This window comes from Coturnix japonica, chromosome 18 (genome assembly GCF_054131305.1).
Source record: "Coturnix japonica strain WE chromosome 18, WE-NBRP24, whole genome shotgun sequence".
Lineage (NCBI taxonomy): Eukaryota > Metazoa > Chordata > Aves > Galliformes > Phasianidae > Coturnix > Coturnix japonica.
The window spans coordinates 2,024,899-2,042,875 of record NC_140680.1 but is presented as its reverse complement, the minus strand read 5'-3'; the positions used below and the strand labels follow the sequence as shown (position 1 = coordinate 2,042,875).

At 50.4% G+C, this 17,977-nt stretch overlaps 1 protein-coding gene and 1 long non-coding RNA gene across 9 annotated transcripts in view; one reads left to right on the top strand and one right to left on the bottom strand.

Moving 5' to 3' along the window:
- Nucleotides 1–5,562, top strand: part of KCTD16 (potassium channel tetramerization domain containing 16) — a 41,682-nt gene extending 36,120 nt beyond the window's left edge. For all 3 annotated transcript variants that reach the window (XM_015875528.3, XM_015875527.3, XM_085518695.1), the window contains one exon: nucleotides 630–5,562. In XM_015875528.3, the coding sequence (XP_015731014.1) occupies nucleotides 630–1,081 (452 nt within the window). In that variant the 3' untranslated portion in view covers nucleotides 1,082–5,562. The remainder of the gene's footprint in view (nucleotides 1–629) is intronic.
- LOC116654077 (uncharacterized) overlaps nucleotides 5,008–17,977 on the bottom strand; it is a 77,134-nt gene continuing 64,164 nt past the window's right edge. For 5 of the 6 annotated variants that reach the window (XR_014935399.1, XR_014935400.1, XR_014935398.1 and 2 more), the window contains 2 exons: nucleotides 14,709–14,852; nucleotides 5,008–12,690 (listed from right to left, as the gene is read on the bottom strand). This is a non-coding gene — a long non-coding RNA (uncharacterized LOC116654077). The remainder of the gene's footprint in view (nucleotides 12,691–14,708; nucleotides 14,853–17,977) is intronic. The other variant, XR_014935402.1, reaches the window with a different exon arrangement.

The following is a 17,977-nucleotide window of genomic DNA, read 5'->3' as shown; positions in this document are numbered from 1 at the left end:
ATTTAGGGATGTGATTCGGTGGGCATGATGCGTTGGGGTTGGGCTTAGTGATCTTGGAGGTTTTTTCCAATCTTTATGATTCTGTGATTCTGTGATGCCCATTTGTGGCCTTTGTAGAGGGCTCTGTTTGTGCCTCCTGCTGTGGGTGGGTGTCATTGATGCAGCATCCAATTCAGTGCTGTAGCTTTGTTTTGTTACTTTCAGAAATAGAAAGTAGTTCTACTGTATCCAATGAAAGCATGAAGCTGCAGATAGCACAGGCTTTAGTGACAGTGAGCGTTGCCCTGGGCAGGCAGTGGCATTGCCTTCATGCTTTATTCCCATGAGACCACCTCACTGTGCTGGTGCTCTGTGCCACTGGGCACACACATGGCTCCAGGCAGTGCATGCAAGGACTACAGGGAGCAGGACCTCAGTCACTGCAGCCATCAGGGAGCTGCTTAACCACCCCCTGCACCATCGGCACATCCATTCCTGCTGAGCATCCCAAATGTGCCCAGGGCATGGGGCAGTTCCATCAATGGGCATCTATGGGAACTGTGGCATCAATGGATCCAAGGGCTCTGCTCCAGGAGAACTGTGGGCTCAGGGAGCTGCCTGCAGGCTCTAACCATGCTCTCTCCCTCCAGGTGAGCCGTCCCGCTGGGCCTCATCCCACTGCGACTGCTGCTGCAAAAACGGCAAAGGCGAGAAGGAGGGTGAGAGTGGCACATCCTGCAATGAGCTGTCAACATCCAGCTGTGACAGCCAGTCGGAAGGCAGCTCCCCACAGGAGACCGTCATCTGCGGCCCCGTCACGCGACAGACCAACATCCAGACGCTGGACCGCCCAGCCAAGAAGGGCCCCGTGCTGCTCCTGCAGCACTCCGAGAGCCGGCGCAAGAGCGACCTGCTGCGGACGCTCACCTCGGGCTCCCGTGAGTCCACTGCTGGCAAGAAGAAGGCTGTGAAGGAGAAGCTCTCCATCGAGGAGGAGCTGGAGAAGTGCATCCAGGATTTCCTCAAGATCAAAATCCCAGACAGGTTTCCAGAAAGGAAGCATCCCTGGCAGTCGGAACTGCTGCGGAAGTACCACCTATAGGTGGGATGGTACCCATTGCTGTTACAGCGGGATACGGAGCGATACGGAAATAATTCCTGATAGTAATTATGTGTTAGGTCACAAAGAAAAAACCAATCCATCTCTATAATACTGCCTAATTTGCCTATCTCACCTTAACATTTATAGTTGTAGGGTAATGATATTTTTCCAGTTGTGGAAGCACAATGACAAATGTTTTTCTATGTCAACTCTGAGTCTTACACAAGCAGAGTACCTTAAGGGCACACAGGGCTGGCAGTGTGCACTGCTTTGCTCTCTGCGGGTGTGCAGCTCCGTGTCCGGGGGCAGCAGGGCTGTGAGAGCAATGTGCTGGGACAGCATTGCCTTCAGCGCCTGGGTGTGGGTGTGCACACATATATATGTGTGTATATACATCTCCATGTATATATATGTATATATATATATATATATATATATATCAGTATCTATTGCTGACAGATTGCCTGGCTCCCTCCTGATCACTGCACTTTCTCAGGAAAGAGCACTGTTAGCAGCTGTGGATGGTCGGCTCTTTGCAATCTCTGTGGGCTGCAGCAGAACCCCCTCACTCCATCTCTCCTTTCCCTTTTCTGAGGCACCGTGAATGCAGTTCCCTGCAGACAGGGACAGGGCTCTCTGTTGCTGTGTTCCATGTGTTTCTGGTGCTCTCTCTCCATTGCCCCTCACCCTCTCTGTGTCCCTGGGCTGTGTGGGGGCAGTGGGCTCAGCCCATGCAGGTGGCAGGGCAGGCACAGCAGGCTCCCATCTGGTGCAGAAGAAAATACTGGAGATGATCAGCCTGATGAGACGTGCTTAATGCTCTGACTGGCAGGGAATGGGTCTTTGGGTCATCAGCAGTGCTGTGCCAGCTGTGTGCAGTCCAGAGAACTGGAAATGAACCGCATGGAGTGTCCCTGGGGCTGTGGAAAGGGAAGGGTGCAGAGTGGCACAGCTGCAGGGGGGAACAAGCCTTGGGGTGCTCAAAGAAATGATTCTCTGAGCTATTTTGTCAGACAGCACAAAATAGCAAGACGTACAGATATGGGGCTGTGGGAATGGATGGCTCATCTCAGACTTATTTAGCATCTTCCAGGCTCCAGAGCTCCTGAATTTGAGACCGCCATGGGAGATGATGTCAGTGTGCACAAGTTATCATTGCTGATCCTAAGGCAGTTTCAGTGAGGGGCTCCTCTGCGCTTGCAGGGCTCTGTTGTTCCCACATCAGGGAGCTTTTGTTTTGCCAGGAGGACCATAAGGGCTGCATAAACAGAGCATCGTACCCATGGTGTGGCTGTACTGTTTTGGTGAGGGTGCACGTGGGCCAAATGATTTTTTTCCCCTATAATTTTCCCCTATATTTTTCTCATGTATGCACCACAAAGATGCTTTACAGTGCTCTGGTGGACAGGCTGTGGGGTTTTAGTTCCAGCCTGGGGCTTGGTTTGTTCCTTTCTTTGCAAAGCAGTGTGCAGAGGGCACCGCTGGTCTGCCTGGTACTGGCAGTGACTGTGGGAGCTGGGACCCCCAAGTACCCCCAGGCCCAGGAGGGACCCCCTCCCCCTCCCTGCCCCACAGTGCTGTTGCATGTGGTCTGAGTCCCTGACATGTCAGCCCCATGTGTACCATGGTACGAACTACTTGTCCAGTCCTATGGATAGATTATGCCCCTGCGGGGTTTTGTAGATTAATAGTAAAAAACAACAATGACAACAGCAACAACAATGACAACAACAACAAAGCACTTTTAAATTATTTATATTATAAAAAGACATTCTTTATTTTTCTCGGCATCGATATCACTTAGCTACAGTGACCGGTTTGTAAGAATGCTACTGCAGATTTTAATCTATAGCAATGACCGAGCATGGGATGCAGCTCTGGGGGCCGTGGTGGGGGTGGGGGCTGTGGGTGGTGCCTCCCCAGTCCCACTCAAATCACAGCCCAGAGCTCACAAGGCACGCAGTGACTTCGCCGCGGTGGAGTCCATCTATTGCACATCGACGTAGGTTAAGTGGCACCCACCGAATTACCTCTTCTACTCTCCGACGTGGTTCACTTGTATATAAGTGTAATGTCAACTTGTTTACAGGTTACTTTGTGCTTAATTGTGGAAGAAAAAACTAAAGTTTTAACGACAAATGTCAAGGAACCAATTTGACTGGAAGGTGTTTAACAATGAATGTGCTTAATGCAGTATAGACATCATTGGTTGTGGTCTCACACGAATGCATGTATCTCCGTGTCGTCAGTCCCCACCAGTGAGGTTATTGGCAATATTCTGCGGTCTGTGAATAGCAAATACGCATACACTGCTGTGACTCTGACAAATATAACTCAGTTACTGTTTCTACTGTGGTATGTAAAAAACAACAACAACAACAGCAACAACAAAGTAGCTTTTAGCCTGCTGTATTTCCCTGGGACAGATAGCACTGAGAGAGCATGGAAATGGGGAGAGAACAGCTGTGCCCGAGCATGGCCTGGGGGCTGCCAGGAGCTGTGTCCTTCGGGGGGGCACTGGGAGGTGCTCGGGGGTTGGGGCTGTTGGTTGTAGCAGGGAGCTGAGCTCTGGCTTAGGAGCTCAATAAGCACAGAGCAGTGGTGAAGAAATGGGTCCTACACGGGTGGGTGTTAGCAGCGTGCTGATGGGAGTGCACACATACTGTGAGAGCACAGGCAGAGCTAAGTGGGTTGGTGCCCTTCACCTGCCACATGCACACACAGGAACATGTATTGGGTGCCTCCATGCCTCCTTGCCTGCTGTGATCCCACGCTGCTCCACGTGTACCAGGTCCTAGCAGAATGGGGATCACTTTCCCCCAAGGTTTTTGGTTTTGCCCCATTTGTACCCACAAGAAGCTGGAGGCATCACAAACAACTGTGAGCTTCAGTTCTCCTCCCCTCACCTTAAGCAGAGATGGGAGCACCACCACAGCCGCAGCTTATCTGGAACAGCTGGCACTGCATTGGGTTCACCTGATGGAGCATCCCCAAGAACAGCATGGCGGGTCTCCTGTGCTCTGCAATACACCCTGTGTACCCTTGTGTGCAATACACACCAATACATTGCAGGGATGGGGCAGCTGTGGTTGGGGTAGGCCCACCTCTATACCCCCTGCAGGGCCACGCTGTGTGGCAGCTGCTGGCTGTGGGCTTCTGGTCATCCCCTCCCTGAACGATTTCTCGACGTCACTGCTTTGCACCACCACAGCTCCAATGGGGTCAGAAGTGCTGGGGTGGAAGAGCAAAAGGAGCAGCAGCCGAGTGCCCGTGTGGCTGCACATCCAGGGAGGAGGGTTTTGAAAGTATTCTAGTCTTTGGCTGTTCATCAGCAGAGCCCGTTCTGACAGCACCTCCTGCACCTGCACCTCCCATACTGCTGCACCTCCTACACTACTGCACTGCTGCACTTCCTGCACTCCTGCACTGCTGCACAACTGCACTTGCACCACCTGCGCCTCCTGCACTGCTGTGTTGCTGCACCACCTGCACTGCTGCCTGGAGCAGCACTGAGGAGCACCGTGTGCTCATCTTCATCTTCCATCCAGAACTGGGCGCTGCCATCAGGTTCATTGGCTGTACCACGGGGTCTGGGGCTGTGGGGCTGTGTGCACGAGGAGCCAGCAGCAGCCGCTCAGTGCTGCAGAGCAAAGCCAATTAGCAGGGCTCCAGCTTCCTGATAATAATTCTTAGGAGAAGATGAACTGTTCTGGAATACATTATTGTCTTCATTTCTTTTCATGTGCAAAGAAATAAAAAGCTTGCCCTTCACTGGAAGCTGGGGTGAGGACGATCCAGTGGTAACGAGACAAGCCCCACTCAGAGGCGGCCCTGCCGTCTCCCTCCCAGCACACAGAAGGGGCTTCTGATCACCTCCCACTTCCACTGATGCCCCTATATACCAAGGGGCAGCAGCACAAAACCCCACAGTGCTGGGGCCTACGGTACCCAGGGGTACAGGGCAGGAGCCTCACACAGGGTGGATATGAAGGAGCAGAGGCTGTTCAGATTGCAGTACCTGTATGACAATGTGTGCAAACTTAATTACCTCCCATTCACACCGCACAAAGTGCATGGGAGGTAGGAGTGGTGTCCTTTGATACCAGCTGGTGTCAGAAAATAATTTTAATCTGCCTTACAACTATATAATTAAAAGCGCTTATATATAGATGTATCTACACACACACACGTGTATCTCTTTCCTATGCTGATGGACCCACAGCTGTTCTGCCTGGCAGTGGCACTGACCCACATGGCCGGAGCAGTGGGGCTGAATTACTGCCGTGCCCCAACACAGAGCACTGAGCTCAGCAGTGCCAGGAGGAGGAGGAAGAGGCTAAAGCTCCTCTGAAGGGATGGGGAGATCTGTAAATACAGCAGGTTAAAGGCTGGCAGCGTGACTGCGGTCTGTATTTCAAGCAGATGTTTCCCATGTTTTGTAGTATCATTTTATTGGTAAATAAAAACCAACCAAAGACAAAGAGGCGTTGGGTGCTGTCTGTCTACAATTCCATGCAACCCCTTCAGGCACTGCTTCCAGCTTAGCACCCACCAGTGCAGAGGGGATGAGCATCTCCCAGCCCAGCACTCATGGTCAGGCAGCTCCAGGCACCGCAGGAGCATCAGCGCTGCCCTGAGCTCTGCACAGCACTGAGGCTCACTGGGCCAGAAAGCTTAAATATTCAGGAAGGAGTGCAGCTCACTGAGCAAGTGGGGCATTATTTCTGGTCTCTGTTTCTGCCTCAGGAGCTGCATGTGCATTTTCTATTTATTAATGAATGAATAAAGCTCACAAACAGCGTTATTTCCCCTCCATAAGCAGCAGGCAAGCTCTCAGCACCCAACACTACGTCAGGCTGCAGCTCCCAAGCACTGCAGTGTGGGCTCTGCCAACCACAGCCCCACTGCCCCCACAGTTTGGCAAGGAAGCAGCAGTGGTGTTTAATCATAACAAAATAAAGGCTCTGCTTTGATTTCTTCCATCAGGGTAACCATCCCCCTCTGAGCTTCACCCACCAGTTGGTATCCAGTCTTCCAAAGGTTCCTGTGTTTTTGAAGTTAATGGAGTGCTAAACATTATAGCAGGACCTGGGTGCTGAACCCAGCTGCAATCAGTTAATTGATTTGCTCCTTCAGGTGGCTCCTATTAAATTTACTCACATCTCCCTGTGCATAGTGTATCTCTGGGTTCTTCTGTGGAGATCAGGGCTGCTGAGTGGGGGGGGTTTGCTGCTCCATCCTCACTACTGTCTGGGATGCCAACGTTCAGCTCTCTATACTCAGTATCTCTCAGTACAGTATTGCTGTGGTTCTCTCTCTGAGGGGATGTGCTGGGTGGTCTTTGCTCTGCTGCTGTTCCCTCCTCCAAGCTGAATCCACTGCCATCCTGCAGCCATGTTTCAGCAGTGTTATAACTGATAATCTCCTCCAGGTTAAACCTTCAAAGGCATCCCAAGTCGTGTGTTTAAATGACAGCAGCAAAAATCCCCCTAACTCCTTAAAGTTAATGATCTTCATTTTCATTTCCACATATTTCTCTCCACATAATAGCCAGGTGCTAAATCTTCATGAGATTTTTATAGTTTCACTGAAGGAATATTTGCATAATTATTAGTGCATAATCTACTTTAATAGTCCCCCTGATTTTACTATTAGAGCCAAGCGTGTGGTGTCAGCTCGCAGCCCTGGGCTCACAGCTGCCTCCCCGTGCAGTGCTGTGCTGCTGGAGCACAGTGTGCCAGCCATGATGCACTGTGATGTGGGGCCTTGGCCGTACCATGGTGAGGGGGAAGGGGAGGGAGCATCGTGCTGCCCAGCCCCATGAGTTTGTCACAGTAGGTGTGTTTCTTCATGTTACGTAGGTGGAACACATGGGAATTTAAAGTAAGGACATAGACCTGCATCACTCTGATTGATGTGGGGAAACTTCCAGAGGCACTTGGGCCCAAACTCAGCAGTGCCTGCTGTGTGTGGGCATTGCTCAGCGCTCAGTGGGTGCTGTGCTCAGCGGCTCTGCGGGCAGCTTGGAGCAGTGCGTGGTGTAGAAGGAGCCGTAGCAGCCACAAATAGACTGCAGCTCCTTCCTGCCCCATTTGGAAGCTTCCCCACTGAGACTGACGTGAGAGCGCAGAGAAAGCATCTCCTAAAATAAGAGCAGTGAGGTGGGGGTGCTGTGATGACAGCGATTATATAGGGAGGAAACACAGAACTTCTAAGGCGAGACACCAACCTTCTCATACCTTCCAGCCAGAGCACACAGAGTCATTTCCAGATATTTTTTAGACCACTCTCAGAGAGTCTGGTAACTGTTCCCTTCCTTAGGGCTTGACAAGGACAGAGGTGGTTGATACTGTGCTCAAAAATGGACAGAAATATTCAGCTCAGCAGCTCCCATCTGGAGTGATGGTGTAGGGCTAATCTAGACCAAACATTGGCTTTTATTAGTTACAATTCTGACACCAGCAATCCAGGTGTAAATCATACCTCCTCACAAAAGCCAAAGCCAAGACTTTCTGACTCATAAAAGCTGGAGAACACATAATAAAAACATCTCAAAAAATATAGGTAACAGTATGATGACAATACTGTCTTGGGGCAAATTCTTTGTCTGCACTGTTTCTGACCATGTCAATATCCACTTATTGATACCTTTAGTCAATAGAATCATGTTTCATTAAACACCTCCTGGGCTGAGCTGGGCTGCTCCTGCTGCCCCACGTCCCCACAGGGAGACCTCAGCCACTGACTCCTTCAATAACCCCATTAGGTGCAGCTCCAAGCAGCGATGGCTAGGAGAGGTCTGGATTCATCATCTGATGGTGTGCTGTTCTGAGCTGTGACGCCTCTCAGTTATTTCAGAAGATGTTGTGTGACACCTACACGTGGATGCTCTGAGGCTGTGCTGTGCCTCAGCTCATCCATGGGCTCCATAGGAGCTGTACTGGCCACGAGCACCTCTTTGCTGCTGACATCATCTCCATGCTGCTCTGAGCCCCCACGCAGAACACCAGGTCTGCTCTCGCACAACAGCTGACAAACAGCATCCCCTGTCATCCTCCCAGCTCGATACAGGCAGCAACAGCACAAGTCAGGGATTTTTTTTGAACAGGACCTGTCAGAATAAGATGATAAAATGTTGCTGTCATCTCCCCAAATTGTGCCTACTGTAATCTTCAAGTTTTTTCAACAGTTTTGATGGTACCTTATTTCCATAATAGCAGATAAACAACTATGTAGCACAGGGCTATAATTTCATTGATTGTTCCTGGCAACCTTGTATGCTGTGACAGCTCCTGCAGCTCGAGTGATTTGTCACTTGGATATCAAGATGCAGCCCTCCGTCTTACATGGGCCCATACTTTATGCACAGCCTGCTGAAACTTCCCTTCCCTAACGTGAAGGTGTGAGGATCCCAGGGACATGCTGCCTTGTTTCCCTGCTGCCTCCTTTCCCATCTACCCCAGCAGTGCCTGCTGCCTCTGCGCACACCCACCTGCACCCAAAGTCCTCCTGGGGACAGCAGGGACATGTGGGTGCAAAGTGGGAGTGCTGCCTCTGTGTCTGAGAAACAAACGATCCTCCTTTGTGAGCGGCACAGCTGTAAGAAATTAGGAAATAAGTTCTGGATAAATAGATTTATTGGTTCAATTTGGCTTTGCATGGTGTGTTTGTAAAATATTTATTGTTTTCCTCTACGGTGCTGGAATGAGAACCAGTTGCACAACGTCTGGGTCTTCATTAGTGCAATAACACATGCACGTCTGTGTTCTGCCTCCTCTTGTCCCTTCATTAAGCTTTCCCTCATGATAAATTGGCCTCGATCGTTAGTTAATGATTGCCTCTTTAGTTCGGAGTCAGATTCCTCAAGTTAGCGGTGCTGGTTGCACATCTCAGACTGTGCACAAACCTGTATGTGTTTTTCTGCTCCATATTTAAGCCATTCCGCTATTCATCCCACAGCCCATCAGAACAGATAATAAAGCACTTTGTGAACAGATGTGCCACTTACTCATCTCGTTCTATAATGATAACGAAGAAAATTTAATCTGGAGTGTCTTTGGAAGCTGATCTGAAAGACAGATTGGTATGAATAATAAAGGCACTACACGAGGATGTGAGAAGAGCCATGAGAAGGCGGTCATTCACTGCTGCACAGCGCTGCCTCTGTTGGAGTCCAACCACATAGGAAAGGCAGCGCCTCTTGGGGCCGGGCTGCAGCAGGAGCCGCTGCCTCTGCAGATGGAAATGCTGTGAATTGCTTCCCCTTCAAAGAATAAAAGATAATTTCTCTTACAGCTGGAAGCAACATCTGACATTGCAGAATGCTGAAAGAATATTGGAGAGGGATGGGAGAGCTCAGGCACTCAAGGTGAGCGAGATAATGCACAGAGCATTTAGCCAAAGCATGTAAAAAGGCAGAGAGGAGTGGAAATCTGTGAGAGCAACGTGCTCTGAAGGGCCATTCACCCCTCATCAACTGTACATACATTTATCTGTGTCCTCATATCTGCTGCTATTGATTCCTGTCACTAGGAAAAGAATCGGGAGTGTGCCAGAGGCAGAGCTGCTTGCTGCAGGTGAATATTTGCAGCTACTGCAATGGAGTTGCATAGTGAGTGGGTGCTGTTATCTGTCAGAAGGATCATTTAAAATCCCCAGAGTGTATTAGAAGGTTAAAAAAAATCATGTTTAATGTTGGTGAGATGTCCTGGGCTGGTAACAGTCAGCTGGGGATTCCCCAGCAGGGAAGGCACAGACAGCAGCACAAGCTCTGCCAGGGTTGCACTGAAAGGAAGAAAGCAGTGAGGCATCACATAGGGATGGGGATGGGGACAGCCCTGGGTCAGCCCAGCTCTCTGCGCAGGAGCGATGTGAGCACCCACTGCTGTGTGACACTGCAGCTCCAGGCTGCCCAGCACTCAGAATGGGTCACAACCTCACCTTCCTGTGACAGAGAACAGATTTTAATGCTTGGATCATTTTACTCTTCAGCAAAAGACACAGCCCTGCCCTGCCCAAGGACAGGTAATCACATGGGCAGCCCACAGTGAGAGTGAGCCGGAGGGGTTAAGTTCATTCAATGCAACATGAGACCCTGATAGAGGACCACGAAGCTACATCTCTTTGTGATGTGGCTGAGAGCTAAGCAACAAATTAGCATGAAAACTGTTGGCCACAGCTACTCCAAGAGGGGCAGAGGAAGGATTACAGCTGTTGCTCCTTTTGGAAATGAATGTGAAACTGTGTATGCTGTCCACCTGAGAGGGGACCTGGAGTGTGGTAAATATGGAGATGTAGAAGAGCATCCCTAAAGTTGTCATTGATTTTTCCACTCCCAGAACCTGAAGAGGCAATGGGTGACCCCAGACAGTGTTTTAAGGGCCCCTCTGCCCCAGTGCAGGCCTTGCAGTGCTGTGTTTCACAGCTGGCAGCAGCACTAAGCAGTAGGGCTGGCATGCACACTGATGGATCAAGTGCAGTCTTAAATATTATAGGAGGGTGTATTTCATCCAGACAGGGAACTTTAAGCAGGACACAACAGACATTTTTCTTACAATATTAACAATTTACCACCTGAACTTTATCTTTGCCTTGGATAATAACCACAAGACGCTGGGTAAAGGAACAATTGATTTAAGATCTCAATCAAAAGGAAGCATTACTCTTATCTGTATAGCCAAGCAATGAAGCAACAGTCATCCAGGGTTATGGTACATTTGTCAGTCCATTAGAAGCACAGACTCTATAGATCTATATATGGAACGGGAGACATTTGCTGAAATGACTCTTGCAAATATCTTTAGCAGTTAAGAGCTGCCGATCTATGCCTCTCACTCAATTTCCTCAGCATGTACTGAAACAGCGCAGGAAAAAAAGATCCTTTTTCCTACTTCCTCATGCCCAGACTCACCCACTTCCATGTCCAACAGTTTCACTGCAGCCGTGACCCAGAGCCTGTCTGGGTGTCCCCACATGGAGGATGCAGGGCAGCCCTCCCTTAGCATGGTGCTTGAGCCCACCACAGCTCAGCAGAGGTTTCAGTGTGTTGTGTTCTGAAATGTTTGGCACTGGGGGTTTATTGGTGACCCCCTCTAAGCACACATGGCAGCTGGGCGCAGGAAGTCTGCTCACAGATAGAGGAGCATTTTGCATGGATTTATTCAACCCCATCCACTGCTGAAGGCAGGGGAAGGATTCATCATGAGTTTCCAGATGAGAAAAGCACATCAGGCATGTACTGCGCGCCCACCTGTGTGTGAGTACAGTTTGAAATGCAAAACCAAGAACTGCCAATTCCAAACCAACTTGGTAGCAATTGCCCCCTGCATTCTGCTGTCTTTTGTAGGGAATATACCAACATGAGGCAAAAACATCAAATCCAGACAGCTCTGAATATTACATTGCAGTATGTTTGGTGACAAAATGAAGTCCCCGAGCCCTTTTTCCTTCCCAAACTCACTCTGCTGCCTGCAGCGTGCTGTGCTCTCCTGGCAGGGCCCCGTGCAGTGGCTGAGGATGCTGGTGCAAGCTGTGTTTATTTTTAACGTGGCTGTTCTGCAGAGATAATTGTGTCAAGCTGAATGCACAGCACAGGGGTTACATTTCTATTCAGTTACCATGGTTGCTAATACTTAAAAAATTGCCCGAGAAAGGACTGGAATCGTTCTCCCCATGCTGGGAAGTGTCCCCTTCCTCCTCCCCGCAGGCTGCAGTGCCATGCTCTGTGTCTGCAGGCACCGCTTAGCTCCCAGCAGCCATCCCCAGCACCTCGGCACTGTTTGATGCAGGGAGGAATCTCCCTGCTGCTGCCAGCCTGCAGCCATGGGAGAAAATCACACGCATGGCCCTAGCAAGAGCCTGGAAGAGCAAAGTGAGTGGGGACAGAACTGCTGCTCCATACATAGTGCTGTTCAGTGACAAGCATCACCTGTGAGATAAAATCCAGAAGTGGGACGAGAGCCGTTCCTAAAGCACGATGTATCCAAGTATACCCTGGTTCCAGCTGACCTCCATTCACTCCTTCCTTTGCTCCTTTGACCCTTCCATGGTGACCCTTTGCCCACATGTGGGCCTTGCCTAGAAGAGGAAGTAAAACTGTACAATAAGAACCAGCCACACTGTCTGTATTGCAGTGTTCCAGCTGTACTCATTCAGTGCATTAACACACCCTCATAATCAGTTTCCAGTAGCAGACCTTCCCAGTGCTTTGTTTCAGATTCTCTTCCAGCCTAGCTCCATACAGACCCCACTAGCACCCCACGTGTTACAAGAGAAACCAAGAGGTAGATTTGAAATTATATTAAAAACAAACAAAAAACAGCCCACTATAAAAAATTATTTTGCATAGCTGTCTGTGTCCTACCGAGGGACAGCTCTGGGCCCTCTGCAATTTGAGAGAAAGAAATGGCAGTATTAAATTAAAGCTATATATTGCACTGCCCCCCAGAATAATTCTTTTGAAGGAAAGGCACAAAAAGGTTTCTGCTTTCCCATAAATGAAGTGCTACAGACCACAGCTGGGTCCTGCAGGTGCCATCACACTGCTGGGTCTGCCTGTGGGAGCTGCCCTGTGCTGGGGATGTTGAGGCACCTCCTTCTGCTTTCTGAGTCTGCCAAGAGGAAAAAAAGCAATTAAACACCCGGCTTGTCGGCCTTGCAGTGAGGGAGCTGTGGAGTTGAGGCTCACCTGGCTCTGCTGTTCCCTCTGAAATGAGCACATGGTTTATTGCTACCCATCCATAAAATTATTCATCATTCCTTGCAAAATTTGGTATGAATTCATGTGAAAAGCCATTACACGCAACAATGTTCACCTCCCATTACTCTTCTGTTTCTGCACTCCTATGGTCACTGCTGCTGGCTGTGCTCAACCACTGCTGCCCCCACTGAGCACCTTGGGAGGGGCAGTGAGAGCCTGGTGGGGGTTTGGGCAGAGCTCTTTGGGGAACACTGCTCCAGGGGCCTGACTGCAGCCTCCAGACACATGAGGTGCACAGAGTGGGCTAAGAAATGCCTGTTATGTGTGCTCCAAGCATGGACGATCCAGGTCATGGCAGTGCTCTGCATGCAGCATGTGGCACGGGCATGTGCTCCAGTGAGAGCTTACACACCTGAATCTGGTGCTTGTTCCATTTTCCAGAACTGCAGGAGCAGTTGTACCAGTGCATGTGGGGACACAGCCAGGGAGCACCTCACAGCACACTGCCTGTGTTTGCCTTCATGCCCTTCTGTGGGACTGCAGGGGCTGCACACAATTGGCACAATGGGGTGAGAGCAAAGGAAACCTTATCTGGGGCTGAAGGTAAAGCAGGGGAAGGCTCAGGGCGGGGCCCAGGGGCTTGCAGGGCTGAAGCACATGTTCCTGTATCTGAAGTACCTGTGGCCACTTGAATTATTCAGCACTGCTCAGCACATTGCCATGCAGAAAGTGCCTTCCTACACTGAGGAAAATGCACAGATACTGAAAATTGTGCAGAGCCAATGCAGGATTTAGTGCTCCTTCTGCACCCCAGGGGACACTGCTCTGTTCCCATCAGAACACCTGAGCTCAGCAGCCATCTGGGTTACAGCTCCTTGTGGATGCTGCTCTGTACCAGAAGAACAACCCAATGGGACTCTGCTGTGCCCACCTGATGCTCACTGCCATCCACCCCACTGCCGAGTCCCGGTGTGCAGACCTCCCCCAGCCAGGACAGGAAGGGTCCCCGGGTGCTGAGGCACAGATCAGAAGTGAAAATGTGGGGGGAGAGAGCAGCCACACAGCATGTCCCATCAAATCAGCTCAGAGAGCTTCCATGGCTGTTCCCCAGGGCCCAGGGAACTGCTTCAACACAGAGCTCAGTGCCCCATTTAGGTGCCTGCAGTGCTCCTTTACACCAACATCTCAGTGCCTACATCACCTCGGTGCCACCCTCTTGCTGTACCAAACAGACCTCAGCTGTGCCCTGAAGCCGCTTTGGATTTCTGAGGGATTTTCTATGAACAAAAGAGGAACTGCTTTTTTTCTTTTTTTTTTTTTTTTCTCCTTCCATCAGCAATTTTCTACAGTAAATAAGAACAGGAAATGGAAAACCTTGCAGCAAGCCCCTGAGTGCACAGGCTTTTACACGGGCTCAGGTATGAGGTGGGCTGAGCACAAATGGATGCGCTGAGCCAGTGTGGGAGATAAGAGCTGAGCGCTGCCGTAAGGAGGAGGAATTAATGGAGTGAAGGGACAGGAACGACAGGAGCCCAAACCTGAGCTGCGATGAACAGCAGAGTGGGGATGTGACAGCTTTCAGAATACCCTCCAGAACCATGCATGGCAATGGAAAGTACTTCCTCTGTGTTAACACAATGATCTCGCCCTAATGTGGCTGCATGATAAGGCAGACAATTAGTTGGGCCTTTTCCCCATCCTGTTCCTAAGTGCCACACATAAAGAAGCGCATCCTGCTGCTGTCAGACCCACAGGAGCAGGGATCAGCCCCTGTGAAGCAGTTCCATGCAGAAGGGAGCGGAGTGATGAGCAGCAAAATGTGATGAGTGCAGAAAGCCACATGGCGACCCTGAACCACCTCCCAGCCCCAGGATGACACTGACAAAATGTAGTCATGGAAATGTCCCCAAATAAGTCAAAATTAAATACCTGAAGCCATGTAACAGGTTGCTGCTGGCAGCAAGCAGCACTCGCCAGGTATGTTGGTGCTTTTTCACGCTGGCTTGGTGTTTCAGAATGGTTCATCTTCACATAACAGTCCCTTTACCCTAAAAATGCACAGCAGTGATGAACCTGGTGGAGAAAACCAGGTTCAATTATCAGGCAGTGAGATGGCCCTTTGTGAGATCCTACCTAGTGCCCGCAAAGCTGGAATGCACTGAAATAGTTGTTGAATTGAGCACAGTCCCCTGTATGTCCACTATGGCGGTTGTTTCCCTGAGACAGTCAGCAGAGAATCAGCTCGGAGACCAACATGCCAGGATCAGAGCTTGCGGAGCTGTGGGCCCTCCTTGTGAGGGGTGCAGAACCCTCTGCCTGCACACAGCCACATACTGCAGCACTCACTGCCCCAGAGCCACCGCTGGTTCATGGCTCCATCTCCCAGTGTGGGAGTGCTCACCTGAATGAGGGAGTGAAGCTGATTGGAACAACCCTTTTCATTTGCAAGAAGAGAAAAGGTTGAAAGGGGCAAAGAGAAACCAACCTCCAAGGGATCATTTCTAGCAGAGCCGTTGTACAAGAGCCATTCTGTGCTGATTTATGCAGCTCACTTCAGTTCTGTCAGGCTGCAGCAGGGTGGGCAGGCAGAGATGTGCAGGTTGGTGATGCCAAGCCCTGCAGCATGGGGTGCTCCCCAGATGGGCTATCCAGTCCAGCAGCCCTGATGCACCAGTGGCCATCACTGCTGCACAGCCCTGCAGCCAGCAAGCAAGGCCCAGCACTGCTCTGACTGCGTGCTGCTGCCAGCCACAGCCACAGCCCCACTCTGAAGGTTTGCACTGCCTCCCACCTGCAGCACGCAGGCACCCCTCAGCCTCATCATTTCCCACTAAACACGTAACTGCTGCTGAAGGTGCTTCCCACTTACCCACGTCTGAACGTTTGCTTTCTTTGTTGTTGCATTATGTTTGTAATGAATTTCCATTTTGTACCTTGTAAAGGAATCTCTCATTCATCACACACTGCTCCACGTTTCTTTTGCTTAACTCAAAAGCGGAGAATGTAATTTGCAAGTAGAGACAAAAATGATGTTTTTGAAGACTGTGTTTGGTGCAGAATAATTCAAAGTAGATCACAGCTCTTCCGCTACAGGATCCTTGATCACAGCTCCTTCTCTGCTGCAGCAGCACTGAAATCCAGGTTTCTGGGTGACTGATGCAAACCCAGCAGGGAGATACCCAGAGCTGCTGCTCCTCTGCACTTCCAGCTGTGGGAGGGGGGGAAATGCCCACAGGCAGAGCTCTGCAGGCTGGCACAGAGCAGTGGTGTGTGCCAACCCGGCACCAGGCAGTGAGCACTTCTGCCTCTTCTGTGCCACCTATTGTGGTGCTTACTGTTCTGGAGTTAAATTGCTGTTTTGAATGTTGTTGGCCCCCACAGTTCAAGATAGGACTAATTGTGAGTAACAGCCTGTACTGTTCTTTTATCAGATTTTGATTAGAGGGAGGCATTGTACTTGGAGATTCCCTGTGCCAAGTTGTTCTCCCAGCTCTGGAGCTCACATCCCAGGCTGGCCCTCACTTGGAAGGGCAGAAAGGAAGTGAAGGAAATTACTTGCTACTCTGGTCTTGTCCACCAGTTGTGGGTACCACCTCTCTGTGCACTGCAGAGCTGGAGCAGCAAGCAGCACTCAGAATCTGATCACAGCCATCAGCCTTCAGCCCAAGCCCAAAGCAGGGCTCTGACATCCACAACATGGAACTGATGTGCAAATGGGCTGCAGCCCATTGGGGAGGCAATGTCTGCCCATCAGAGGCATGAGTGGATCAGCGCTGTGCAAAGAGGGCTCCTGCAGAGGTGCATGCAGGAGCTGCACCACAGCAAGGCCAGGGACACTACCCTATCCTCACAAGCTCTCCCACTCCCACAGAGTTTTGAGGGTCACATAAAACCTGGTCAGCCAGGTTTTGAGCTGTGGCACAGCAGTGCCTGCTGGGTGGTGATGAGCTGCTCACGCCTGGATCTGGATAAATGGTTTCTGCTGTGAAGAGACCTCAGGTGTTAGAAGTTGCTGCTCATTTGTGGCTTTAAAGCATTCCAAGGACAAATCCAAATGCCTCACAATGCACCAACACCTAAGTGAGATGGTCTTGCTGCAAAATCAAACACTCAGTGCTGAATCTCAGTAAATTTGTTTGAATTTGAATTTTTCTGAGTGAGAAAAAAGGTGACATCTCAGAAACATCCCCCATCTCCCACCCACACCCAGCACTGCTTCCAGGAACCATGCCATGGTTATTTTTAGCTACCTGTTTTCACATGAGATTCAGGCCCAAATCGCTCAGGCTCATGGCAAACAAAACACATTCAGCACTGAGCTGTGGGCAACGCACCCACACTGCATTGCTCCCTGCAGGAGGCTTTGCCCAAAGCCCCCCCGTATGTGCAGCAATGGCAGCAGCTGGGGGAACACCAGGGCATAGGCACAGCACCCCGGGAAACCTGATGCACAGCATGGCAAGGGAACACCCCATCCCCACTGATGTTATCATGATTGGGAGCTCATTCTTCACTTTGGTAGATGCAGCTAAAGAGTCAAGGTGTCTTTAAGCCCTCCCTTAAAGCACTGTAAATGCCATAGTCATACAGGCCACACTCACTGGTGGCTTTGCACTCAACAAACATGACAGATCAGCAGCCATGGCGAGAACAGATGGTTTGAGCTGGACACAGGGACAGGAGCACACTGGCCATAGCACAGAGTTTTCTGAGGGTTCCCAAACTGCCAAAGGGCACTAAAAACCTGGTAGGCTGCAGATTTATCCCTTCCTTTGTTCTAAACACAGTGAGGAACAAGCCCAGAACACCTCATGCTGCATCAGCCACCTGCTCAGTTACCCAGATCACCAAGCATCAATGGGTGCTTCTTTCCATCAAAGAAAATAACACACCTTGGAGCACAGCACGGCACACACTGAAGGCCACTCAGATACAGGATCTGTTGCTGATATTTAGGGACACCCCAGTGAATGCCGCAGCATCTGTTCTCAGGGTTGGGCTTTGCTCTGCCTGCAGCTGCAGCTCAGTGTTGCTCTGGAGGCAGCAGGCGCTCCCCAGGTCACCCCTGGAGGTGTGGTTTTAGCTTAACCTCCATCATGAGGCTGTGGGAATTGTTGGTGTTGCTTTTCACTAAATTCAGCTTTAAAAGGTACATTGGGATCCAAGCAGGCCTTGACACAAGAGCTGTGCCTTCCCAG